Below are 27,632 nucleotides of genomic sequence, written 5' to 3'. Positions count from 1 at the left end.
TGAAATAGAGAAAGGAAGGAAGGAAGGAAGGAAGGAAGGAAGGAAGGAAGAAAAGAAAAGAAAAGAAAAGAAAAGAAAAAAGAAAGGAAGGAAGCAAGGAAGGAAGGAAGGAAGGAAAGAAAGAAAAAAGAAAGAAAAGAGAAAGAAAGAAAGAAAGAAAGAAAGAAAGAAAGAAAGAAAGAAAGAAAGAAAAAGAAAGAAAAAAAAAAAGACAGCAAGAGGGAGCGAGGGAGGCTTTTGGAATCCTCATATAATGTTTGTATGTGCTTTTCCCACTCCCACTTACTGGAATTCTGGAGATATTTCTCCCCAGATTTTGATATCTGAAAGAAACCACAGTGCTGCAACTGAAAGTACTAAGTATTAATTAGTATCTTACTTGATCTATTCATTTATTGGAGCCTTTAAAGAACAAGCTAATATATATTTTAACCCCCAAAGAGACCCTTTTTTCAGAATTCAACTTCTTAAGAAGAAAGGTCATAAAAATTAATACCCTTTTCTGGCATTTAGAAATTTGTAAAAGAGAGAAATATTTTCTCTGATAATATACAGAGCGAAAGAGAGAAAATGCTTTTTAAAAGATTATTCTTGGGGCGCCTGGGTAGTTCAGCCAGTTGAGTGTCTGACCCTTGATTTCCTCTCAGGTCATGATCCCAGGGTCATGGGATCGAGCCCTGTGTCAGATTCTTTGTTGAGCCTGCAACCTGTTTAAGGTTCTCTCTTTCTCCTTCTGCCCTTCTCCCCTGCTTTCTCTCTCTCTCTCTCTCTAAAATAAAATTAAAAAAAAATTCTTAAAGATTACTCTTCACATAATAGTTGAACAAACAATAGTATTTTTAATGAATGTCATTATTCACTTCTTTTGTTCATATGTTAAAAACCATAGAGAATCTTCAGTAGAGCAAGGTGAGGGCAGATCACAAGACCTATAACTGAAGTCATTTCTGTAAGGGCAATGGGAAAGCTTGGCCACCAGTGCTGCTCTGACAGTAAATGACTGGTCTTGTGCAAGTTACTTAACATTTTTGCAGAGTCTCAGTTTTCCCATCTAAAAAAAAGACAGTGTTAGAGCAGTTACCAAAGGTCCTTCCAGCTCTATAATCTTATTACTTAAATGTGTCATATTAGTAGTCTTTGACAGTGTTTTCAACTTTAAGCTTTAAGAATGTGCCTTTATCCAAGTATTGAAAAATAAAGACATTATAAAATATTTCCTGATTCCTGAGAAAAATCTTTTAGCTCAAGCTAAAAAAGCTTATACAGACAAAGGGAAATTTCTGACTGTCTAATCTTAGCACTAAATACAATGCTGTTGTAAAATAAGTAATATATTGTGGTAATTCATTTATTCACTCATTTATTCACTAAACACGTTTTTACATGTATTTATTATTGCAGTATCTCCTCCTCTGAAGAGACTAAAAGACTATATTTGGTTAGGAAGTATAAAAACTACCATTGTGTGTGTGTGTGTGTGTGTGTGTGTGTGCGAGTGTGTGTGTGTGTGTGTGTGTGTGTGCCAGCAATAATATAAGGAGCTTTCATAACTTGTACATTTCCACATTTATCATGTCTACATTTTTCAGATGGTCGGTGCTTAGAGAAGTTAGTGATTTGCCCAAGGTCACCCGCGTTTAGTGTGTGTGACTCCTAGAGCATTTCTCATTCCCTAGACACAGTTGCCAGCTCTGGGTTATGGCTCCATCTGCTTTTTAAATCTCCTCTGCATACCACCATCAGAGAGATTCTCCAAATCACACACACTGAGTCTTCCACCTGGTTATGCCAAACTCCATCAGGGCCTTGCAGTTGTTAAGAAATCGTGTTATTCACCTCTGGCTGCTGCCTTAAACTGTTTATTTACCATAAATCCCTATCTCTCTTTTTCTAGGATCTGTTCCTCTTCAATTACATTCATCTTTCCTCTTCTAGAGGGGCCCTTTCCCTAGGTTTTTATATTTGTGCACACCTCCAGCTGCTTGGGGAAATAAACAAAGGTTTAGTTTTATACTGTTGCTCTCTAATCTACCATTCTCTCTCTCTACCCATTCAATTGTCAATTCTGCAGCCTAATCTGTCTCCTTCTTTTCCCCTCCAAGCACTGTTTGGTGCCTTATCTCAAACTCTTTATAACTGCTTGGCACTTATCAGCATCTCTCTCAGGGACTGCAAAACCCCTTTCAAACCAGATTTCCCTGCTTTCACAGGAAGCTCTCTGAATACCACCCTCTCCCCTGAAGTCCCCATTCCATACCTTCAGGGACACCCCTCATCCTGTGGATGCCTTTTGAAAGGCTGACTGCTATACTTGCATTGTAATGGGTTGTTGAGTTATTTTGGCCCTTTTTCCAGGACATGATTTTTTCCCCCTGTGATACTAGATGTCCTCCTAGCACATAGTGCCGCAAATGCTGTTCACTCCTAGATCACTGAGTTTTCTTGTAGGTTCTGGCCCCTCTCCCTTTATCCTGCTTTCCATATTATTGCTACTTTTTACATTGACATCTTCATTTCTCTTCTTTATAATACTTTCGCCCCACTGCAATCCTTCTCTGAGTCTTGGTTCTCCTTTGGATGCTGTATGGCACTGGTCTTCCTCCTCTCTGTCCCTTTCACAAACCCCTCTTTCCCCTCTTTTCTCCCCACATGCCACTATTTGCTAAACCTCTCTTGCTACATTCTTCTCCCAACACCTTTATTATTTTTTCATCCATCACCTCCACATTGGTAACTAATGACCCTCAGTCTTTCTCTCCCAATGCCCAAACATGTCCACTCATGCATCCCGTCTCTCCCTAAAACAGAATTAAGCAACTTCTACTCGGTCATAGTCACATTTGCTTGAAACCTCGAAATCTTTAATTCTTTCATCTCTTTTTCCTACCAAAAATTGATCAAGGACTAAGACCTCCAGTTCTCCCTTTGAATTCTATTCTCTGCCCCTTCACACTCTCAGAGCAAACACTCCAGGCCAAGTCCTTGTCATGCAATGTGGCCATACCACTCCCAGACAATTATTCTGGAGTAACCACTCACTTTACGTGTGGCTCTTGAGGCAAAATAAAAACAAACAAGAACAAAAATAAAACATAACTTTTAAATGTATTATCATGTGCTTTGCAAACTTATATTAAATTAAGATTGCAATGTGAAAAGGGACTTTGGACCAACAACCAACCAAAGAGAAAAAAAAATTCAGGTAATTGCCTTTAACCTTATTTGGAGGAAAAATATGTAATCTCTCACTGACAGCACTTGTGAGTTATGATAACTACCTTTGAATTAGAGGAATATTATGTTTTCTCCAGCACAATGTGATGATAACGTCTTGATTATTCTTGTTTAAGGTTGTCTAGGCTACCTCACTTAGGACCATCTATAAACTTATTTTTATTATCTACTTCTTGCCCCAAAGCCTGGAATGAAACTCCATACCCATGAGCTCTGGAAAATAGCTCTTGGAAACATGACCCAACTAGTTTGGGAACAGTAATTTGTGAAGTAACTCATCAAGTCCAACATTGGAAGTGAACACTCTAGCACCATGTAAGAGAATCTTTCCTGCTAAAGATAAGTTATACTTTCAGTGGGATGACTACTATTCCCTTCTTCTTAGAGAAGACAATAATAGGCCACTGAAGCATGATGGTCAAACCAAACTGGTGGCCTGAATGACTACCTAGAAGTCAACATGATTGGCACAAATGTGATGACTGGATACTTTTTTCTTCCCTTTTTTGTCTCTTGTCTTATCTTTAGAAGGTCTGCAGGACTATCTCAATTTAAGATTGAAGTAAGGTAACATAACTAGGGTAGCTCATTCCTTTGGGGGTGATTTTGAAACATCACATTGTGTTTCTCTTTTGGTGGACCTGAATCTAAAAGACTTTATCCGGCTTTCTTCTAAAGGAAAAAGAAAACAAAAACCATGATACCAATTTGTGCAAGCTTGGTAAAATGTTGCTCCTAAACAAAGTGACTGTCATTTCTAGTTGTCAAGGACAGCAAGAGTAAGAGTAAATGTTCCTTGGGTTCAAGATCCTATCTTGAAGGTTAAAAATGGGTTCCCTCAAAGTCTTTTGTATTGCCATTCAGCTTCTCTACCTTTTCCATTTGATGAAGCAAAACAGAGCTATAGGATTTTATCATCTGGCATGGAAAATTTAAAACTAATTTAATCCCACCTTGTAATTCCTTAACTTGATTGCTTATCTAGCTCAGAAATATATTTGAAGGTTAGATTGTAGTCTTAAGGAGATGAGTGAAAAGCACCTTAGAGATCACAATGAACACAAATTCTTCCACTTACTGATCTTACTTTCACTCTGAAGTGAAAGCTGAAGAAGAGAGCCATTTTCCACATGCCTAGAGAAAGTCAGTCAAATGCAAAGCAGTATTTTCAAAGTGTTCCAAGGACATGAGGACAGGATATGCAGTGGACATTCAATTATTGAATGAATGAATCCAAGAATGAATGAATGAATGAATGAATGAATGAATGAATGAATGAATTCTAGACCCTCTGGAAAGCTGGGTATAATATTTTCCTTCCAGGTACCAGAATAAAGAAGTTAACAATATTAGAAACTTGAGTATATACTGAAGATAGGCATTTCATTTGATGTAAACAACAACAACAACAACAACAAAATTTGGCTTATGTTATTGTTCTTCAGCCACTTTGGGGAGAAAAAAAATAACATTCCTAAACAAAGTATTATGAAGCAGCACTGGTTTCTTTTCTATTTTTAAAAATACTTTGGAGCAAATTAAACATACTCAGAATGTTTTATTAACTAGAACATTTAGTTTAACTAGTTTAATTACTGCTCTTTGGAAATTACTATGATCAGTGGGAACTCCTGTATTTGGTCTTTGTGTGGGAATGCCCTGAGCAGAACGCCCACCTGTACAGGCAATTGAACACCAAAGTTTCCCAAGGGGTCAAGAGAACTGGCAATCAGCAGTTCTTTATATGGTGATTCTGGAGTTTACCTTGTAAACCCTTTCAATAGCAGCAACAGCTAAAAGCCGCTGGAAAAGGGCCAACCTTTGCTTTTATCCTAAGTCAATTCAGATAAATGGTTTTTGTAGCTCAGTAAATAGTAAACTAATATCCTTCTGGAGTAAAAAATTCCTTGGGAGAACAGGTTGTGTTCTATTTCCATTTAGCCCTGGCAGTTCCTACTCAGGATCATACACATAGCAAGAGGTCAGGTTATTGAACAAATATTCCAAATTATGTCCTAACTTTACAAATCAGAAAGGTGAGGGGTGCCTGGGTGTCTGAGTCAGTTAAGTGTCCTACTCTTGATTTCCACTCAGGTCATGATCTCACAGTCTTAAGATTGAGCCCCGTGTTAGGCTCCACAATGAGCCTGAGATTCTCTCTCCCCCCCTCTCTCTGCCTCTGCCCTGCTCATGCTCTCTTAAAATAAATACACATTAAAAAATGTCTCTTTAAATACACATTAAAAAATAAATCAGAAAGCTGAGAAATTTATCCAACAACTCAAAATGTGAGAAGAAGAATCCAAATTCTCAATTCCATCTAGTCCTAGATTCATTCAGGTATGAAAGAAAGGTTTAGAGAAATGGAAGGCTCCCCTTCTATAAAAGTTTATGGAAATAGCTTTCACATGGTCTATGCTTTGGAAAATTTTCCAAGTAGGAAAAAATACAGGTGGTTTGCTATCTCATATGTACTCCTGTGACACTTGCATTTTGAATCCATGCTTTAATCTTTCAATTAAAGAGGAAAAGTACAGCTCTCTGCTGCCAAATTATTGATCTACTTCTTGGCTCAATGAATAAGGAAACCCCTCATGACTATAGTAGTCTATGTGTTGAATATTTTCAAGTTAACTACTATCGTTTACATCACAAACATACTTAGACTTCTTTAAAGTACCTTTCTCTATAATTCCATCTGGAATAAAAATTATTTCCAATTTATTTCTCATCCATATATAGCAATCAGTTTCCAATATAAAAATATGCTTTTCATAAACTATTTATTGCATATCTATCTGAATATTCCCAGATTTCAGAAATAATAAATAGATATTAGAAAACCTCAGAGCAATTTTAAGACTTCACTCCCTTATTTTCTAAGAAATTTGACCTTAACTAAAACTCTAAGAAAAGTAGAGGTCTCTAGCCCTCACATCTTTCTGGAGGCTTCTGTTAATTACTGCAATACAATGTGTAAATTAGGTGGCCCAGTTTACTTATATCTTGGAGCAGCGCACTCTTGGAGCTTGTAAGCAATTACAGAGTCAATGCATCTCCTGATTAAGAGTAGACAGCTTTAACAGGAAGATAATTAAATTATACAACATGATATAAAGAAACGTGCAGAAACACCATTCTAAAAAGATGGGTGCATGGAGAGGAAGGACAAAACAAACAAAAAATTAAGATTAGCTTAATTGGGGGCAGGAGGGTGGAAAATGGAACAAATGGGAGATAGGAAAGAAGAAACTCCTAGAAAAAAAATGTATATATAAGAGGAGACAGAGACAAGCATGGAGGAGAAATGAAATGTATTTATGTTAGCATGAAGAAAACAAGCTTATTTTATTAGTTTAAAGAAATAAAATCCTGTAAATTCAGTTTGGAGAAAATGGTTCTATGCTCAGCCATTATGAAACTTAAGCAATTTCTGTTCTTTTTAAATGAATCTTAGGTATTCTACAGTGAAAGTATAAATTAGAAATTTAATGTTCATAGGGAATGGTACTAAGAAGCAATAACAGCAATTTGGGTCTTCAATACAAATTGCTCTACAATTTAAATTAGGAGAACTTAAAATTCGTGTTTGGGAAAACAAAAGATTATAAGATTCAAACAATCTTATTGGTAGCAATAGGTAGGGTGAATTTTGATTAAAAATAAAGAATGAAAATCTGGGAGATACTAAAGAGGGTTCTTTGGTTTCCTTAGAAATTATTTGTGAAGAATTAGATAAATGATACAATTTGAAGTCAATGCAAAAATGTAATTAAGGGCTAAAGTAAATAGTCTAAATAATAAAAGCAATGGGTAAATAGAGGTAAGGAAATAAGCCAAAGGTATCAGGAAAACCTTTATGGAAAAATTACAACTTGAGCTGGTTAGAATTTGAAGACAAAGGAACAAACATTCCTAATACTACTAATTTATATACAATTCTCTGGTACCAGTTCATAAGGAATTTTGACTATTGTTCATTTTTTCACCAAGTATTTATTATGCATATACTACATTGCTAAGAGCTATCTATAAGAGACCCAAAAGCAGTTTTTGTAAATACGCTATCTGATAGGAGGATCCCTAGGCCCACAGGTACCATCACAATCAAGATATAATGGCTAAGAACATGGGCTCTCAACCAATCTGCCTTAGTACAAAGCCCTATTCTGCCATTAATTCAGTGGCTGACCTCAGACAGAGTACTGAGCCTCTCCCTACCTCAGTATTCTGATCTATTAAAGGGAGATGATATTAATAGTATCTTTTAGGGCTATTCTGTGGATTAAAAGAGTTGATGTGCACAAAGAATTTAGGACAATGTCCAGTACATGGTCAATAATTAAAATGACTACTGATGATGGTAACTTATTCTCTCTTGCTTTCCCCCTTAGTCTTGTATTTCCTTCTAGCTAGTGTTCCAATCTCTCTTGAAACATACTCTTGCTAACTGGTTAACTGAATACATGGCTTACATTTGCTGTTTCGTCTCTTCATTTCTGACTCATTTCTCAATTAAGAGCTTTCTGACTTCTGCCCTAACCACTTCACTGAAGGTGAACAATTGGTGAGCTTACAAAATCACTGAAGATTTCGAAATTGCCAGATCTAATGGTAACTCCATAGTCCTTATCTTTCTAAATCACTGTCTACATTTCACACTTTTTGGAACATCCTTGATTTCCCTGACCATCTAACCATTTTTTTAATCTATTGTTTTATAGATTATTTATAGTTTTATTGTTCATTTGTTTAATCTATCTTGCTGTCTATTCCTTTTAATGTCCCCTATTTCCTCTGTTTACCATTTACATGTTGGTATTCCCCAGGTTTCTATCCTCAAGTTATTTTTGCCCTCTCTCTTTACATGCACTTCTTGTAGTTTTAACTCTTATTTGTGCTTTTATGTATTTTAAATTTTTATTCACAGCTGCTGGAAATATATAGCTGGAAGTCCCAGTCACTAAAAGCTCAACATGTCCACTGTTAAATTCATTTTATCACCCCCAACATTCCACTCACCCTACTGTCTGTTTTTGTGATCTCAGTTAATGGCCCCACTATCTAGCCAACCACCCAAACCAGGAATCCAGAAATAACAAATCTATCTCTCTTCTTCATTTTCCAAATTCACTTCGTTAACTATATTTCAACTCCATCATCATATTTCAACTTAATCACCATATTTTTAATACATTTCTACTCCATCATATTTTTTCCCCATCTTTACTACCACTGCCCCAGTTCAAGTCCAAATTATCTCTTGCCTAAGTTGAAACATCAGTTTCAAAAGCTTTCCTATCTCCTCTTTCAAGCCAGCATTAATAGAGCTGACAGAGTGATCAATCTAAAATAGAAATTCAATATCATTACCTGCCCAAACCCCACCTAACTGAAAGACTGCCTATCACCTACAGGATAAAATCCTAGACCTTTAAAATAGCAATATAGCCCACCACTGCATTATTTCTATTTTTCTCTATAATTTTATTAACAGCCACCATTCTAAGTGTGATTATACACATATAATTTATATGATGCTGTAATACCTTGGTGGAATATTATTATGCCTATTTTACATATTTAGTAAGTACTATTGGAAGTAACTTGCTCATAGTTATCAAATCAATAACACTGATAATTGAATCCAAATGTAATTATATTCCCTAATGGAATTTCCTTGAGGTCAGGGTCCACATCATTCCCTATTTTGAACCACCAGCAACCAGCACATTAACTGATTCACATAATGGCTGTTAATTAAATATTAAACTAAATTGACTATTAAAAAAAGAAAAGAGAAATTATAACATGATTATAAAAGATCATCCTACCACTGACTAAGAAAGAGTAGAGATTCTAGAATTACCTCACTGGTAAATGGAAGCAACAGACACTATGACTGAGTTTGTAACAAGTGCCCATATATACTTAAATATCTTTAAAATTATGATATAATCTCCATATTGCCAAGAGTAACTTTAAGATCCTTTTTCTTTTTAACCTGCATTTTATTCAGATGTCTTACTTTTAGAGGAGCAAAAATAAAGTGCATGTAAATATTTTCATGAACAAGTTCTCTGCTCACTGACAATGTATGTGTGTGTATTGTATGTGTATTGGTATGTGTATGGAATATACACATGGAATATGTGTGCATATATATGCTTATATAATGGAGAAGTTCAAACTATCTTTAAGTTTAGGATTAGATGACGTCAGTAGCATTTAGGAAACTCATTCTTTAGACACACTGATAACAAAGGATCAAAAGGCTCAGCTGAAACTCTGAGACCCATCAAAGAATTACAGTAATTATAAAAAATACAGTGGTGAAGCCAATCTATCTCCCAGGTTGCAACAAAATAAAACTTCAAATAGCATACTTGTAAATAGTTGAAGAAAAGGAAATTAAAATGGAAACATCTACAAATCATTAAACATAACTCTGAACTGCAGCTATTCAACAATTGGACTTCAAGTCGTTTCACACCACTGGGTTAGGATAAAACATGCTCTGCTGGCATTTTCATCTGCCAAAATAGCCATTTGCAATTAAAAATTAAAACTGGCACCACTTCTTTGCAAGCAATTATCAAAAGGCTGCTGGCAATCTTCCTTGTTTATAGTGTTTCTTGTATCAAGACTTCAGTCCATTTTGAAATGTTTTTTTTCTTAGGTTTTATTTCCTTTAGGCCATAATAGTCCCAATACTAATATTTTAACACTTTCAATATTTTAATTCAATATTACTATGAGCCTCAAATACTACAGCATTGTTTAAATTTCTGAAAACAAATCGATTTGAAGGATATATCTGTAGCATTTTATGTTACCCTATTAGCAAGGTATACAGCAGTATAACTTGGATACGTCCCTTCTACATGTAAGGGAAATAGGTGATGTTTAAGGAATGTAGGAGTAAAAATAAAAGGCAAATATCAATTTCTGTGGATATAGCTTTAATCCAGAATAGAATATATATGTAAATAATAAAGTCATTCATTGGGTCTAATTGAGTCCTGACACAGGTAGCGACCAGTAGTGTAAACTCTTGTTTTCCACCAGGAGGTCAGGAGTATACTTTGGAGACTGGGAGTATCAGTAGGTGAATCAGTCTGTAAGCAGAAGCATCTTCTATGTGGCAGACACTGTGCTGGGTGCTGGTGATACAGCAGAGGACAAGATGGAAAGAGTCCCTGCCTTTAAAGAGTTGGGTAGAGACAGACAACAAACTGATTCCTTCTCCAAGCCTAGGAGTGATGCATTCTGTTTAACTCTTTAGAAAGGTCACTTTGGTTACTATGTGGCACACAACCTCACCAGGAGTTAGGAGAAAACTTAAAGTGACCATTTAGGAAGTAGTCCTGCAGCTAAAAATGAGGAAGAGAAACGATAAAAGATCCCTTCTTATTACAAATATACCTTCCCTTTGTGATAGAATGTTAGACTATCTGCAGCATCCTCTGCCATCGTGGCTCCATCACAGACACTGGACAGTGACATGCCCATTTCACAGATACAGATTTGGATACCCAAAATGGTGAAATGGTTTATTCCACGTCACAAAGCTAATTAGTTGGAAAGTTGGAAGCAAAGCTATGGTCTCCCACTTCCAGCTCCATACCTTTCTCCTCAAAATCAGTCATCAATATCTTCTAAGAAAATCAAAAAGATTTAGTAGTTCCATCAGCTTTAGTACACTTGGAAACTCCTCAATGAAAGGCTTCTAAGGGAAATTATTTACTTAATCATTAAGCAAGCATTTACTGAGAACCTACTAGGTACAAGGCATCTTGCTAGGTGCTTGGAATTCAGAGATAAGTAGTTCTCCTTATCTCTGTGTGGGAGGTTTGCCCTCCTGTGGGAGAGCCAGACCAAGTAGCTCACAGAGAAAACAGCGGGGCAAGCACCATCATAATGACATCCTGAAGTGCCACAGAACCTAAGACAAGGGGCACCTAAGTTATCCTGGGAGTGGGGAGATGTGTCTAAGAGGAAGCAATCCTTAAATTGTGTTTTGAAGAAAGAGTAGGGGTTAGACAGCCGAACGCATGGAGTGGCAAGAATTAAAAGAAGCAGCATGAGCAAAAGCACAGCAACGAGACACACGGAATAAGGCTGGAGCTCAGAGTGAACATTAGGAGGTGAAGAAAGAAAGATGGACAGAGACCATGTCATAGAGTGTCTTGTGTACTGTTCCAAGAAATTTGGTTAACTACACTATTGTCTCTACTTCCCCAACTCTTAACCATCCTCAATCCATTTAATTTACATTTATGACCCTCACCCCAAAGGTTATAGGTAAGGGGATGATATGATAAGATTTACATTTTAGGAAAAACACTATGGTGCCAGAGTGGAAAGCTGGAAGGCTGAGAACAGAAGCTGGATAATTAAGCAGGAGAATATTACAAATAATCCAATGGAGAGATACTGAGAAACAGAGAGGGATAGTAGCAATAGCAAAGGAGAGAAGGGAACAGATAGGAAATATATTTACAAGGTGAATACACAGAATTTAATGATCTTTTGGATGGCCAGCAGGACCAAGTTTCATAAAAACAAAGGTGTCAAGGATGAATTGCAATTTCTTAGCTTGGGTGAGTGGGCTGTTTCTTCTAATTTAAAATACCTATAAATTCTGATCCATGGCATTACCTCAGGCAAAGATACTCTGGACAAAGTAGGGGTTATGTGTATCTGGCACCCTGTTTAACATGCTGTTTTTTAGAACCACATTTGCTGCATCAATGCAAATTTATATATGAAGCCCTATCATGTGTTCTACTACCACCATTATTCTTCTAAACTTTTCCCAAAAAGAGGATGAATTAAAAATGGACAGAGGTGCCCAGGTGGCTCAGGTGGTTAAGTGTCCGACTCTTGATTTCAGCTCAGGTCATGATCTCGTGGTTTGTAAGTTTGAGTCCAGCATTGGGTGTGCGCAGAGCCTGCTTGGATCCTCTGTCTCTTCTCTCTCTGTGCCCCTCCCCCCAACTCAAAGTAAATAAATAAAATTTTAAAAAATGGACAAACAACATTTTTTTTAAAATTTTTTTTTCAACGTTTATTTTTATTTTTGGGACAGAGAGAGACAGAGCATGAACGGGGGAGGGGCAGAGAGAGAGGGAGACACAGAATCGGAAACAGGCTCCAGGCTTTGAGCCATCAGCCCAGAGCCCGACGCGGGGCTCGAACTCACGGACCGCGAGATCGTGACCTGGCTGAAGTCGGACGCTTAACCGACTGCGCCACCCAGGCGCCCCTTCAAACAACATTTAAATAAATATATCACCTCATATTTGAATAGTTCATCTATTCAGCCAAAGAACAGCTGAAGACAGGAAATGAGGAATCATAGCTGTCTGGTAAATCCTTAAGAATAGTAAGGGAACAGACTCTCCTAATCCCCACTAATTCATAAAGATTGGAAGAAAGTATTTGAAGTAGGTCATCTCTTGCTCTTGCCAGACATCTCATCAGTAGATATACACACTTGAAAACACATTTTATACCATTAAAATGCCATTATAATAATGATTTTTACATATTTAATAGAAACTTGTCTTTACCTGAAATATGACTTTAAACATACTTTTCTTGCTTTTTGGCAGTGAAAACACTGGTCGACCACGTAAATCCATCCCTGAAGTACCTCATTAATCACAGTGCACTTGCTCTTGGCAAGAACCTTAATGTGCTACAAACACTGTTATTAAAGTAAGATTTGGGGATTCCCAGGCTGGCAGGGAATTAGTTACACTGCTTTAGAAATTATTTTCATATAATTTCCTTTATTATTAATGGTCTTGTTAGACTCACAGCTCAAAGTAACTTTTACTCATTTAATGTGTAAAGTCAGCTCTCTAAATAAACAGTAAGAAGCAATTGCCAAAGATGGCTTGTCCCTCAGGGTGGGCTATAGTTGTGTAGAATCCTCCCAGAAGATGATGCCATCCATTCCCTCTCCCTGCTAATGTGGATCTAGCACCCCTACCTAATTGCTCAAGCATTACAGTTTCAGAGTCTAGAAATGTATAAAGCAAGACTTCCTATTAGCACATGGTATTGACAAACACATAATTTATTTCATATCTACCACTGAAGGCATTGATTGATAGGTTGATATGAAGTGTGGTGAGTAGAGAATTATCCAAACTTGAGCCTCTTGAAAAATTATTTGTTAAAGATTCTAAATTCTGTAAGGCCATAAAAATCTGTTAAACACCAATATATTGAAAAGACAATGTTGCGTTACAGTAAATCCTCATTCATGTTCAAGGGCAAAACTTAGGATATGTAAAACATGAGCATCAGCCAAAGTTGTCTCTCTATCCAAATATACAGTGCATAATTTACCAAAAGTTAAAACTTACCAATGGCATCATATTGTAAATTTAAATCTACAAATATTCTGAGCATACGCTTGTAAAAAAAATCATTTTCCATACAGTATATACTTTGCTGCCAAATTGAACACGGATCATTATTGCTAAATGTTTTAATAGACCCTGACAGGTTAAAAGAATTTATCTGGCATGCTAGGTAACATGATTAATTATATATCAACTCAGAAAGGACAAACATGAAAAGTATCATAGTATTTCTCTATGTCTATCATTTAGTACAGTGACCACATCTAAACCAATGTGAATCTTACAGTAAAAGTTACGCCTTTTGATGTGGTAATGATGCTACACAGTGTTCTCCTTGTGTGCATTGTAACATGGAAAGTTGGCTGGAATATTCTACCTAATGCTACATATTCACATCAATCTGAGACTGTAAAATTTTCCAGACACCAGAGCCCCACGGATTGTAGACTCCACCAATTTCCTGACTCCTACACGGTCAAATTCCAGGTTCACCTATTTACAAAACCAGCCCCTTCTTCCGTGTTATTTCAAAAATGCTTTTGCTGTTGATGCCAATCCTCCATCCCAGGTGAGAACTATGTTTGGATGACATGCCTCATTTCTAAAAGAAACCTAGATTATGTGTTCAAAGCCTATTTTACTAGGAAATAAGGTACGGATCAGTGAGTGTCTGAAACCTTCTCTACAGGTCTCCTTAGGCTGATGTCTTTATATTTCATTTTAACATAAGAAACGGGGGAAAAAACTAAAAAGAGATGAAAAATGAGAAAAAAAGAGAAATAATTAGATAGGGTGTAACGGCATAAAACTACCTTAAAACGTCCAGATAAAGCTAACTCTAACAGGAGACTGAATGAATGGACCTTGTGGGAAAAACAGTAGTAAACTTTAAAGCCATTGAAAGGTTTTAAATGCCTAAGGGAAAAATAAACATTTGCTTCCAATCATTTTCTCATTAAGCATTCATTCTCTGCTAGATGGTGAAGGCGTACATACACACACACACGCACACACACACTCACACACGCACTTTGACTCGGAGGCACAAATGCCTACTTAACCCACTGCCTGATCCCTGTCCCAGGTGGCTCATTTGCGCCTCTGCTATCGCACTTTGGTCCGGAGCCCCAGGCTCAGTACTGGCCTCTACCACTGCACGAGAGCATCACCTTGCCTCGCCCAGCTCGCCTTTTCTAGACCTTAGCCATCTCGGTGGCAGAAAGGACTACACGCACTGACAGATTTTCCGTTAGTGGTGGAGATGGTGGCGAGGCGTGTTTCCGGGCGCACCTAAAACCTAGCTGCCCTCCCCACCAAGTAGCAGCTTCCCCAGCTCCGCCCCCCAGGACTGAGGACCCAGCCGTCCGTTTCTCCCCTCACTACCCGGTCCTACCCTGGCATCACCTCCTAACCTTTCCAGTACACTCTCACGAGCCCTCACACCGGCGCACATCCTCCCTTCGCCTTTCCCAGCTCCCGGGCGCCCCTCGCGGTTGAAATTTTTGTATCTCGGGACCTAATCGCTCCCAATTATCCGCGCAGCCTAAGTCCCAGGTCTGCCCGGCTCTCGCCTTCGGTGCCTAAAACTGCGGGGCAGCTCATTGGGTGTGTTAGGGGAGACGGCTGAGTCCGTAGAGGTGGAGTAGGTGGGGCTGAGGGAGGTAGAAGGCTCTAGGAGGAAGACCATAAACACGTGCAAAGAAATAAAAGCCACCACGTGTGCGCGCGCGAGTGTGTGAGAGAGTGTGTGTGCACGCGCGCGCGCCTGGCCAGGGCGTGGGCGCGGAGTGCGTGCCACGGGGCCAGGCACATAGACCCCCCGGAGCGGGCGTGGCGGGGGGCGCGCGGGGGCCGCGGGTACTCACACGAACGCGTGGTAGATGAACGCCCAGCCGCGGGGTCTCTCCAGCACGTTGTACAGATAGTTCTGCACCCGCCGGTACTTCACGTTGCGCCGGCAGCTCTGGCTACTGGTGTACGAGAGCGGCTTCCCCAGTAGGCTCATCCGGGCCCCCTGCTTGCCCCGGCGGCTCTCCCTCAGGCCGCCGCCGCTGCCGCCGCCGCCGCCGCCGAGCGCGGCCGCGCGGGTGCCCAGCAGCAGCAGGCCGTCGCCCCTGGCGGCGGCTGAGTTCAGCAGCACCCTGCCCCGGCCCGACTCCACATCCTTCATGCCGCTGCCCAGGCGCCCCCCGCCCGCCGCCGCCGCCGCCGCCGCCGCGCCGCTCTTCACCCAGAGCCCGGCGGCGCCGCCCTCCTCTCCTCCCGCGTGGTGGCGGGGCATGGCATCACCACGGGCACCGCGAGGGGGGCGCCAGTGCCTGTGGTGGGGGCAGCGGCCTCATGCGCGCGGGCGGGTTTCGAGGAGGAAGCCGCGGCCGACGGAGCGCCCGCCGGCCCGCGACCTCCGAGCTAGGGGCGGGGAAGCAAGCAGCCAGCAAACCGCCGGGGCTTTGGGGTGGGGGCGGAGAGGGGTGTGCGAAGGAGGCCCAATTTCTAGCAGTCTTTAGCTTCGAATTCGAAATCAGGACCTGTTTGGGACGTCACTTTGAGAGGGTTTCCCTTGCTTCCTCTCATTACCGCAGCTAGAGCCCCTTCCTTCCCAAGTGCCCCAGGGCCGGACCCGCGGAGTGCGGGACGCTCCCACGCGCGCTCCCAGCGCACACCCAGTCCCAGGCTCCCCCCTTTCCTCTCACTAGATTCCCCACGCCCAGACTGCGTCCGCCCCCTCCCCTGGCTCGAAAGCCCCTCTCGGAGGCGCGAGTTTGGTTGAGTTCTCTCAGGGGCTTTGGAGCTGTCCGGAAGGTAAGTCGGCCTCGTGCCCTGAAGAGAAACTGGAGATGCAGGTCTCTGCTGACTCCCGCCGCTAAGATGCCGGGCCAGGTCCTGCTATCCTTTCCGCAAGGGGTGTGTGTGTGTGGAACGGCCCTGACCTGCCCTTCAGGTACCAGCCAGTACCTGAGCGCGTGGGGCGACGCTCCGGGAAGTGGCGCTCGAGTCCCCCGCACAGCTGGAGGGTCCCTGCCAGTTCAGTGTGCAGACCGGCAGGACACGACTCCCAAGGCGGAGAGGCGGGCAGCGGGCATCTCCCCGCGGCTCACTCCAGCTTTCGGGCTGTGACTTTCCATCCCAGCATCAGGCAGCAAGCCCTCGAGTAACTGGACATCCTTCCCAGCCCGGGGGGTGGAGTGTAGGGAGGGCATAAAAACTACTGAGTGGCTCCTCCGCGGTTAAGGAGTTGCCCCTGGGCTTCGCCTGACAGCGGCGCGAAGGCACGGGAGAGCGAACTGGGTTCCCTTCGTCAAGAAATCTCCATTTAAGTCCGAAAAAAGTCACAAAACTGTTAAGTCTCCGCAGTGGCAGCGGCGGCCCCAGAGTCTGGGAGAAAAATCCTGGAGGGAAGAGAGCCCAGGACACCGGCTTCTTGGGGGTCCTTCCCCCACCCCTGTAGGCTGTAATTTACACGGTGAGAGACATGTGGCGACTTAGTGCTGGCTGAGTCTCCCACCACCTCTGACACTCTGGGGACCCAAAGCGTGCGCGCCCTAGGCGAGGAGGGAGGCCACGGTGCCACTGGCTTCGGCCTCTGGCCTTCAGCAACATCGCATTATAAAGCATAAGCAGTTAAACCTCACAGTCAGCGTGGGGAAACTGAAAGGAAGCCAGGCTTGGGACCTTCTACCGAAAGAGTGGATTCTCACCTCCCACCCCCACAAAATTACGAAAGAAAACAACCGCCACGTTAGACTGAAGAAAGAACTAAGGTTCCACCAGAGCAGATGATCTCAAGGTACTGATTCCGTCTGCCTTTTCCTTCTAGAAGCCTGAAGCCGAGGCAATACTAAAGCAAAAGTCTTATTTCAGCTGTCTCCGCCCCTCGGGGATAGAGACTCTCTCAACTCCCTCCTGTACACACACCCACGCCCGCGGCAGCTCCTTTCTGCCTCTGGCAGTAGCTGCATTTCAATGCTTTACTTTTACTTTCTTTTACTTTGCATTGTTACACTGTTGTTTCCGTGAAGCCCTCTCGCTGGCTCCTGGTCACCCGCTGGACCCTGCTTCCCTCCCTCCTTTTCCCCCAAGCCTCTCTTGGCGGTCACTAGCTCAGAGCCGGAGCAGCTAGATGCAGCTGGCCGCGGTGCCACGTGACTGTGAGGCAACCACCAGTACCCAGAGTCACTGTCTCTTTCCCCTAATACACTTCACACCCACGCACTGTGGAGGTGCGAGAGATTGCTCTGTGCCCTGCTATTCGAGGCAGATGCGGAGAGCGCCTGGGAGCAAGCTCTCCAATCCTAGAACAGCACGAGACCCCAGCTGAGGGTGGGGGGAGTTTGCTGTTGCTATATTTAGACTCCCAGCGGAGTTTCTGTGCTTGGACTTTCAGGGAGAAAGATCTAGAGTCAAAATGATTCGTGTGCACGCTTTAAACTTGAAAATCTTGGCTATTCTGCAGGCAAGTAAACAAATACCATTTCTTCTTAACCAAGCGGTTTTCCCTTCTTGCAAACTTTGACCACCACCTCTGAGCAGGTCAGGTGACTTCCATCTCACTTAATGTAGCTGGGCCTAGCGTGCAGGCAGGAAGTTTTGGGAAGGCAGAACCGGTACCGACACGGTTCTCTGGAAGAGCACCTGCTGCTTAGTTTCCCAGTGATATTTTCCTGGCGGGGCAGCAGTATCAGTAAAACCATGATGTTAAGTAAATGCCATGAAACTTAAAAAAATCAGATCTGGTAATCAGTAGCTGCTTAGAGGCGGCTTCTTACTGGTTTCGACCTTTGAGATCTTTTAGGGTAACCTCCACTTAGAGGGCTAGCTTAGGTAAGGAGACCTGCCCAAGCGTTCATAGCACAGGGTTGCTAGGAACTCAGAAATCTCACTTCCCAGTACAGTATCCCATCAAACAGTCCTTATCTCCAACTGAGTACGTACAGAAGAGCACATGGTTTTATTTCAATGTGTCTGTCAACTACCTTTCAGAAAGAGGCGTTTAGCTGCACGCCCTACTCATTCAGCCCTTGCATACCCGAGAAGGAAAAGCCAGGTGAGGCTGCATGGCCTCTAATACCAGATTCTCTTTGTGTGTCCCTTGCTTTCTTTACTACCTGCTAACTTACCTCAAAAGGCAGGAATTAATTGTGGGGAAAACAAAGTATTGTCATGAAGCTTTCTCTGTTGTTGTGTTTGAGTGCAAATGTTGCTAGGAAACTACCTTTTATTTTCCTGAACTATTAAAATCCAGATATCAGAAGAGAGGATGGAATACATATTGTGCGGAGTAAAAACATTATAGGGTGTATTCTGTGCATAACAATTATATTAGGGTATTATAGAGAGATATAAAAGGCAAAAGACAACCACGTTTTTCCAAAGGCAAATGTTTATTGCTAGTGTAAAGTGTGAGTTGATTAGCCTTCCCCATTCTTTGAGATAGGTTTGCTTTTAACCATTCATTCTCCACAGATTGTAAGATGACTGCCTGAAATTTGTGACCTTGGAAACTTGTGTTCTCTGAAGTCTACATGGAGATGGTTTCAACTGAAAATAGTTACTAGAAATATTTTATTTCAGTGTGTTTTCTATCCCATTATATTTTTCTTCTGAAGGGTACTCTTAAATAATAGTATTGAAAATTCCATACAAGAGCCAGGAAATGCCCAGGTTAAGACTTTTCGGGAAGAACAGCTAGATCTGAGCTGGTTTCACAAAATGTCAGTGATCCCATTACTCTCCCCCTTTTCTTTTTCTTTATGGCTTTCCATCTTCCCATTTGCCCCAGCCCTACCCCCTCAACATATCTTCCCATCAAGTCATGTTCATGGTTCATATAAACTAGTGAGTGATATAAATGCCACTTTTTAGTGAGGTGGATGCACTTTGATCCATGTGAGATTCCTGGGTCAACCAGAACAGTAATAATGGTAAGAAGAATTCTCAAACCTTAGAGCAAAAAGGAAATTTACCAATGAAATGGAAATCCATTGTTTGGCTGCTGTTCAGTGACTTGCTCAAGGCTTAGCTATTTGTCTTGTAGACCTAGAGGTAGAAGTGGAATCTCGTAACTCTTGAATAGAATGCCCTTTAAGCTATACCATCATTTTCCTTAGCTTTTATTTCCCTCCTATCAGATCATAATCAAACCAACAAGCACAGCAACTATAATTGCATTTGTTAGGTATCTTATTATAACCATTGGTTAACATATTTACCTTTTCTTAATATTTTAAGTATATGGGTATTGTGTACCACAGCACCATTTTTAGTCAATCAAGAATTCTTATCTGTAAGAGATATAATGTTAAAAGCTACTCAAAATGTTTCTCCAACAAACAGAAATTAATCAGAGAACCCAGGGTAATATCAGAGATCTTCTGGGCCTAGCCAGAATATATGAAGCTTTTAACACAGTACGGATCCCAGCTTTTCCCCACACAATGGATGAGGCACGGCCCTTTCAGAAAAGCCTCTGCCCCAGGGATGCAAAAAGGGTGTAGATGGAGTGTATATGGGTGTGAAGAGAGGCTGGTAGGGGAGCAAAGAGTAGGAGAGGCTGAAAAAAAGAATCCATTTTATTGTAACAACTAATAAAAATTTATTATCCTAGGAATTACTAAAATGATGTGCTAAAAACCATTGTCAAAGAAAACAATATTTAGCATGTGTTTTAATGCACTGTGATTTGCAAGAATTATTTGATTTGATTCTGACAATGGCCTCACAAGTAGGCACTGCAATCATACCCAATTTATAGGGGAAGAAACTGAGGTGTGGACAAGTTAATAATTTTTCAAAACAAATACTTGTTGAGCCAGCACTCAAACTTATGGGTATTTAATACAAAACAAAATAAAACCCACTGAAAGAAAAACAAAAACCTAGGTTTTTAACTATGAAACTAATACCAAACTTTAGAAATAAGAAGCTTAGCCCACTAATATGTATTAATAATGTTGGCAGTTTCTCTTTCCAAAAGAAAAGGATTGGGAAGTTTCTGTTAGTTGTTTTAAAGTAATTTGGGGTTTCACTCTAAACACAGATATAGCCTCAATATTCCTGTTCACTTTTCCTGAAGAAGGAAGGGCTTTCTTTCATAGATACTTTTTTTCTACTGAAAATTTTAAAACAGTCCCAAATCTTGTAGTATCAATTTCTTGAGATTGTATTTACATTGTGACCTTTTTCCTAATACTACCTTCATTTTTATTCATAAAACTCTGTTTGTTGTATTTGGCAGAGTGATACAAGTGCCTAATTTCATTTTTTTTCTGACACGCTGGTATGGCAGCAATACTTTTTCTTTCTGCCAGCTACTTGAGTTCTTCTTTCTGAAGGTAATTTGAATATAGCTATTCGATCTTTTAAAGATCCATATATTTAGAAACTGTGTTAAGAGACTGATACAGAAGGAAAACATCTTTGAGCTAGTGTACTGGAAAATTGTGTTATAATTCTGTGCCCCCTAGTGGTACTCACATTTTATCAAAACTTTTTCAAAGAGGAATTAAGAAGGCATCCTTTATGAACTTCCCAAAACTTACTCATTTTTTCAACAAGCAATTATTAATTTCAGGTGCTGTGCTAGCTGGAATGGGTACAGAAATGAAAAACAATCCTGAATCTTATGATGTTCCTGGGCTAGTTGGGGAGAAGGATAAGTGACAAGTTCACAGAGTTTTGCAAAGGATGTTATGGGAAGCTACATAACAAGAATGCAATTGCTGAGCCAAGTCTTGAGGAGTAACTGGACTTTTAAGAAGACATGAAGGCAGGGTATTCAGAGAGAGAACATTCGAGAAAATGTGAAATCTAGAGAGCTGATTGTGCTTTGAGAATGACAAGAAGTTGGGTTCTGCTGGAGCCCAGGGTGCTTTTGCTGGTGTGACTGTAAGGAGGAGGGTAGAGGAGTAAAGCACTAAGTCATATAGTCATATAGTCATATATATATATATATATATATATATATATATACACACACATATATATATATGTGTGTGTGTATATATATATATATATATATATATATATACATACATACATACATATATATATGGAATGGATGAGAGTTATAGCTTGGGATAGGATTATCTGGGAAAACACATAGATCGGCTTAAAAACGAAGAGGCCTGAGGACCTAATGTTGGTGAGCATGAGCATTTAGGGTAGGGTATGGAGGAAGAAAGAAAGGAAAAAGAGAGAAGATGGAAACAGAGAAAGTGGAGTAACTGCAAAGAATCAATGCCACCATAGCCAGAAAAGAAGCTTCAACAGAGAAATGTTGGAAAGAGATCAAATGAGACAACGATTTTGGATGTGACAACAAGGAAATCATTTGAAGAAGTAGTTTCTGTTTTTTGTCCTTGTAGAATGTAGAAATGGGAATTAGGTCAGAGTGGGGCAGAGAAAGAATTAAAAAATGAGGGAGCAGAGATAATGATTCAGAAGGGTAAGAAAGAGGTAGCAGCAAGCAGAGGATTTGGGTTTGAGAAAGGTTCTAAACAAAACACAATGTTGACTCATGTGACACTTGAGTGGCCATCATACCACTCTCACAGGTCCTGTAGCTGAGTCTGAGCAGTCATTTAGATGGGACAACAGAGCTGCAATTTTGACTGACAGTATTTCTTTCATTGCCAGTTGTGAGGTCTGAGGCAACTTGGACACTTTCTATTGATTCTACCTTTATAACGTTCTTAATAAAAACTATCATTTTTTAAATGATAAACTAACATTTACACAAAAGTCCAATTTAATATAATATATGCATTTTTCATGTTTAGTTTTACTTGGAAGGAAGAAGCATGTTGGATAAACAATATATTTTTGTTTGATTTTATTTATAAGGGAAGGCTGAGGAACTGACCAGATCATCTAAGAGAATCTACCTATATATTTAGTTATAGTTATAGTTATAGTTATATATCACTATATGTGTATGCATATATATAGTTATGTAGTTATATAGTTATGTATCTTTAAAAGGCTGATATCTCTTAAATATTCAACACAGTTTTCAAACACTGCTGCTCAGAACTATAGGGGAACACCTGGAGTCCTTCAGACAGGTCAGTAATTGACAAGAGAGGGGCATCCAAGTTCCTGGAATTTTAACTGGGGATTTGTTATTATGAGGCTTCTGAATAGCATTATATTAAAAAAACTGTTAAAATTATCTTTGAAAACCAATGACTTTAGAGACTAGTCCTGTTTGCTTGGCTACTGACAGTAACACTTCCTACTTTTTTGAGTCATGGCTACAAATGGTAAGACTCATGGCCCACTTGGGGCAAAAGGAGAAGGCCAGTGAAAGCCGGAGCTCATTGGCTTGAGGTTATGGTCATCTTGAGGTCTGTAGCTCTGTGGCAGGATGCTCTGGATCATGGAAAGGTTTAGGATCAAAGTGGTACAAAGAAACATTGGGTCTTGTGTAGAAATCTTTAAAGTAAAGAGTTAGTTTGTGTGAGAGGCAGGTGTCCTGAAAAACAGAAAGTGGGATTGCAACCAAGTTGCCTTGTTTTTATTTTTGCATCTTATTTTGTATGTGAGACTGAAGCATGTTGAGAAAAAGAGGTAAGAAGTTGAAAATTGTTTTAAGAAAGAAGAGACTTTACCATGTGAATAGGAAGATTAAAAATGAGGAAGAAACAGGGGGCAACAAGACCCAATATTATTTTGGGTGGTGAGAATCAAACATGGAACAATAATTACTAATAAATTGCTTTTAAACTGCTCAGGATTTAGAGTCAGAAAAAACTTCTAGGTTGTGGGATCCTGGTTCTTGGTTGAGTTACTGAATTTCTCTATCTTCATTTCTTTCATGTTTAAAGTAGGGATAATGAGGGGGTGCCTGGGTGGCTCAATAGGTTAAGCATTTGACTCTTGGTTTTGGCTCAGGTCATGACCTTACAGTCCTTGAAATGGAGCCTGGGTTGGGCTCTGCACTGACAATGTGGACTCTGTTTGGGATTCTCTTTCTTCCTCTCTCTGCCCCTGCCCCACTCATTCTCTCTCTCTCTCTCTCTCTCTCTCTCTCTCTCTTTCTCTCTGAAAATAAATAAACATTAAAAAAATAAAGTAGGGATAATAATGTCTGTATCACTGGCTTTTGTGAAGATTAAATGAAATAGTTTATGTAAAGGCCTTAGCATAGGTCTGACATGCAATTAGTGTTCAATAGATACTAACTACTATTACTACTAACCAACATTCATGCATACCAAGATTTACTTTAGGTTCAATTTTTTATTTAGGCTGCAATTTAAAAATAATAGCTGATTAATTTTCTGAAATATTAGCTTCAATAATTTTTAACATTTAACTGAAATTTAGCACTTAAAAATTATAGACATATGAACTTGTGATGTTCAAGGCAACATCCATAAGACTGTTTCCTGATTTTTCAGCAGAAACTTTGCATGCCAGAAGGGAGTGGCATGATACATTCAAAGTGCTAAAAGAAAAAAGATTCCAACCAAGAGTAGTCTACCATGTAAAATTATCATTCAAAATTAACATTCAAAAAGGAGAGAGAAAAGGCTTTCCTGACAAGCAAAAACTAAAGGAGTTAGTTCATTACCACTAAATTAGCCTTACAAGAAATGTTAAAGTAACTCCTTGAAGCTGCAAAGATAGGGTGCTAATTAGTAACAAGAAAACATATGAAAGAATAAATCTCATTAAAAAGATAAATATATACTAAAGGTAGTGGATTAATCAATTATAAGGCTACTATAAAGGTTAAAAGGCAAAAATAGTAAAAGTAACTATGATTACAAGAGTTAGTTAAGGGATACACAAGATAAAAAGATGTAAAATGTGGAGCGCCTGGGTGGCTCAGTCGGTTACGCATCTGAGTCTTGATTTTAGCTCAGGTCATGATCTTACAGCTCATGAGTACGAGCCCCACAATTTGTGAGTTTGAACCCCACATTGGGCTCTGCGCTGACAACATGGAGCTTGTTTAGGATTCTCTGTCCCCTCTCTCTCTCCCCCTCCCCCACTTATTCCCACCCCCCACTTTCTCTCTCAAAAATAAACTTTTAAAAAATGTGAAATGTGACATCAAAAACATAAAACATGAGGGATGGAAAATAAAAATATTAAGCTTTAGAATGGGATCAAACTTAAATGGTTATCAACTTAAAGTAGGTTATTATAAGTTTTATATGTAAGACTTATGGTAACCACAAAGTGAAAACCTATAGTAAATACACAAAAGATAAACAGAAAGGAATATAAGTGTACTAGTAAAGAAAGTCATCAAACCACAAAAGAAGAGCACCAAATAAGAATAGAGAAGAACTACAAAAACAGCCAGTAAACAATTAACAAAATGGCAATAAGTACATTTAAATGTAAATGGACTAAATTCTCCAATTCAAAGATACAAAATGGCTGAATGGGGTAAAATAACAAGACCCATCTATTTGTTGCCTACAACTGACTCACTTTAGATGTAAGGGAACATAAGTCCCTTTAAGTGAAGGGACAGAAAAGGATATTCCATGCAAAAAGAAACCACAAGAAAGCTGGAGTAGTTATAATTATATCAGACACAACAGACTTTAAAACAAAGACCACAATGAGACACAAATATGGGCATTACAAAATGATAAAGGGGTCAGTCATTCCAACAAGACATAATTTTGTAAATATTTATGCATCTAACATAAGAACACTTAAATATATAAAGGAAACATTAACAGTCCCAAAGGGAGAAATATACAGCAATACAATAATAGCAGAGTATTTTAATAATTTACATATATTAACGGATAGATCATCCAGACAGAAAATCAATACAAAAACATTGGCTCTAAACAACAGATAGACTTAATAGATACAGAACATTCCATTCAAAAGCAATAAACATTCTTCTCAAGTTAACATTCAACATTTTCCAGGATATATCATATGTTAGGCCACAAAACAAGTCTTAATAAATTTAAGACAACTGAAATAATATCAAGCATCTTTTCCAACCACAATGGTATGAAAGTATAAATCACTGACACAAAGAAAACTGGAAAATTTGCAAATATGTAGAGATTAAACAACATGCTACTGAATAAACAATCAAAGAAGAAATAAAAGAAATATAAAAATACCTTGAGACAAATGAAAATGGAAATGTATCAAAATTTATGGGATGCAGCAAAAGCAGTTCTAAGAGGGAAGTTCATAGTGATAAATACCTACCTCAAGAACAAGAAAAGTCTCAAACAACCTAACTTCACACCTCAAAGAACTAGAAAAAGAACAAACAAAGCCCAAAGTTGGTAGAAGGAAGGAAATAACAAAGAACAAGGTAGAAATAATCAAGTAGAGACTAAACAGACAATAGAAAAGATAATGAAACTAAGAGCCAGTTCTTTGAAAAGATGAAGTTGACAAGCCTTTAGCTAGATTCACCAACAAAAAAAGAGAGAGGACTCAAATAAATACAATCAGAAATGAAAGAGGAGATGTTACAACTGCCACCACAGAAATACAAAGGATCGTAATAGACTACTATGAATAATTAAATGCCAACAAATTGGACAACCTAAAAAAATGAATAAATTCCTAGAAACATACAATCTATAAAGACTGAATCATGATGAAAAAGAAAATCTGAACAGACTCAGTACTACTACAGAGATTGAATCAATAATCAAAAACTTCCCCAATAAACAAAAGTCCAGGACCAGATTCCTTCACTGGTAAATTCTAGTCAACATTCAAAGAAGAATTAATACCAATTCTTCTCACACTCTTCCAAAAAATATAAGAGAAGGGAACTCTACTAAACTCATTTTACAAGTCCAGCATTACCCTGATACCAAAACTAGACAAGGATGCCACAAGAAAAAATAGGCTTTGTTAATATCCCCAATGAACAAAGATGAAAAAAATTCTCAACAAACTATTAGCAAGCCAAATTCAGCAATATGTTAAAAGGATCATATACCACAATCAAGTGTTATTTATTCCAGGGATGCAAAGATGGTTCAACATCTGCAAATCAACCAATGTGATATACAGTAAAACCTTGGACTGCAAGTAACTTACTTGTTTTGTGAGTGTTCTGCAATACAAGCAAACATTTCTAATAAATTTTAACTTGATAGACAAATGATGTCTTGCAATATGAGTAGCACATGATGCCAGATGTCACATGATCACAACTGAACCAAGGACTCTTTTCTCTCTCGCTCCCTGCGGGAGTGTGGGTGATTGTCTCCCATGCTCCAATGCTCAGTCTCAGGCCGTGGTCCTTGGCAGAAATCAGTGATTTTTCAGTACCTTGGAAGGTGCCCACAGCTGGCACTAGTGTATTTTTTTTCTCACTTCAAAGCAATTATGGACAGTCTTTTGCTTTTCCATACAAGAGTAAACTTAAGAATGCTTTGCTTCACTCTAGGTCAGACTGCTTGCAGATATAGACCCTTTCCTCTGCTGCCTTATTGCTAGTTACATTAAATGCAGTATATGACAAGACTTTTTTAATACTGCACTGTAGTCAACATCTGTGTGAGCCTATACAATGGTCCCCATGCAGGAAAAGATTCCAATGAGCCAATAGATAGCGGTGATTCCATTAGTGATAGTGGAAGTCATCTTACACAATAACCTTCCTCTCTCTTGTCTCCCTCACACCAGCCACGAAGGTTTTCAAAGATAAGTGCAGGTTAATTTGTTTATTTTTCTTTATATTTTGTATTTTATTGTGTCTTATATTACAGAATTATAATCATTTTTATATGAATATTTTTGTGTTGTGGAATGAATCATCTGAGTTTCCATTATTTCTTATGGGAAAATTCACTTAGATATACAAGTGCTTTGGATTACAAGCATGTTTCTGGAATGAATTATGCTCAAAAACCAAGTTTACTGTAACACATTAACAAAATGAAGGCCAAAAGGACAAAAATCATATGGTCAACTCAATAGATGCAGAACAATCATTTGACAAAATTCAACATCCATTTATGATAAAAACTCTCAAAAAAGTGGGTATAGAGGAAATGTTCCTCAACA

The 27,632-nt window shown here is 39.4% G+C and overlaps 1 protein-coding gene across 3 annotated transcripts in view; it reads right to left on the bottom strand.

The window, feature by feature from the left end:
- Window positions 1–17,323, bottom strand: part of KCNQ5 (potassium voltage-gated channel subfamily Q member 5) — a 514,493-nt gene extending 497,170 nt beyond the window's left edge. For all 3 annotated transcript variants that reach the window (XM_045498758.1, XM_045498759.1, XM_045498760.1), the window contains exon 1: window positions 15,479–17,323. In XM_045498758.1, the coding sequence (XP_045354714.1) occupies window positions 15,479–15,894 (416 nt within the window). In that variant the 5' untranslated portion in view covers window positions 15,895–17,323. The remainder of the gene's footprint in view (window positions 1–15,478) is intronic.
- Between the last annotated feature and the right edge of the window lie 10,309 nt (window positions 17,324–27,632).

The sequence above is a fragment of the Leopardus geoffroyi genome, chromosome B2 (assembly GCF_018350155.1).
Source record: "Leopardus geoffroyi isolate Oge1 chromosome B2, O.geoffroyi_Oge1_pat1.0, whole genome shotgun sequence".
Classification (NCBI taxonomy): Eukaryota; Metazoa; Chordata; class Mammalia; order Carnivora; family Felidae; genus Leopardus; species Leopardus geoffroyi.
Note: the sequence above shows the minus strand (reverse complement) of the source record. Positions and strands in the feature narration are given on the sequence as shown.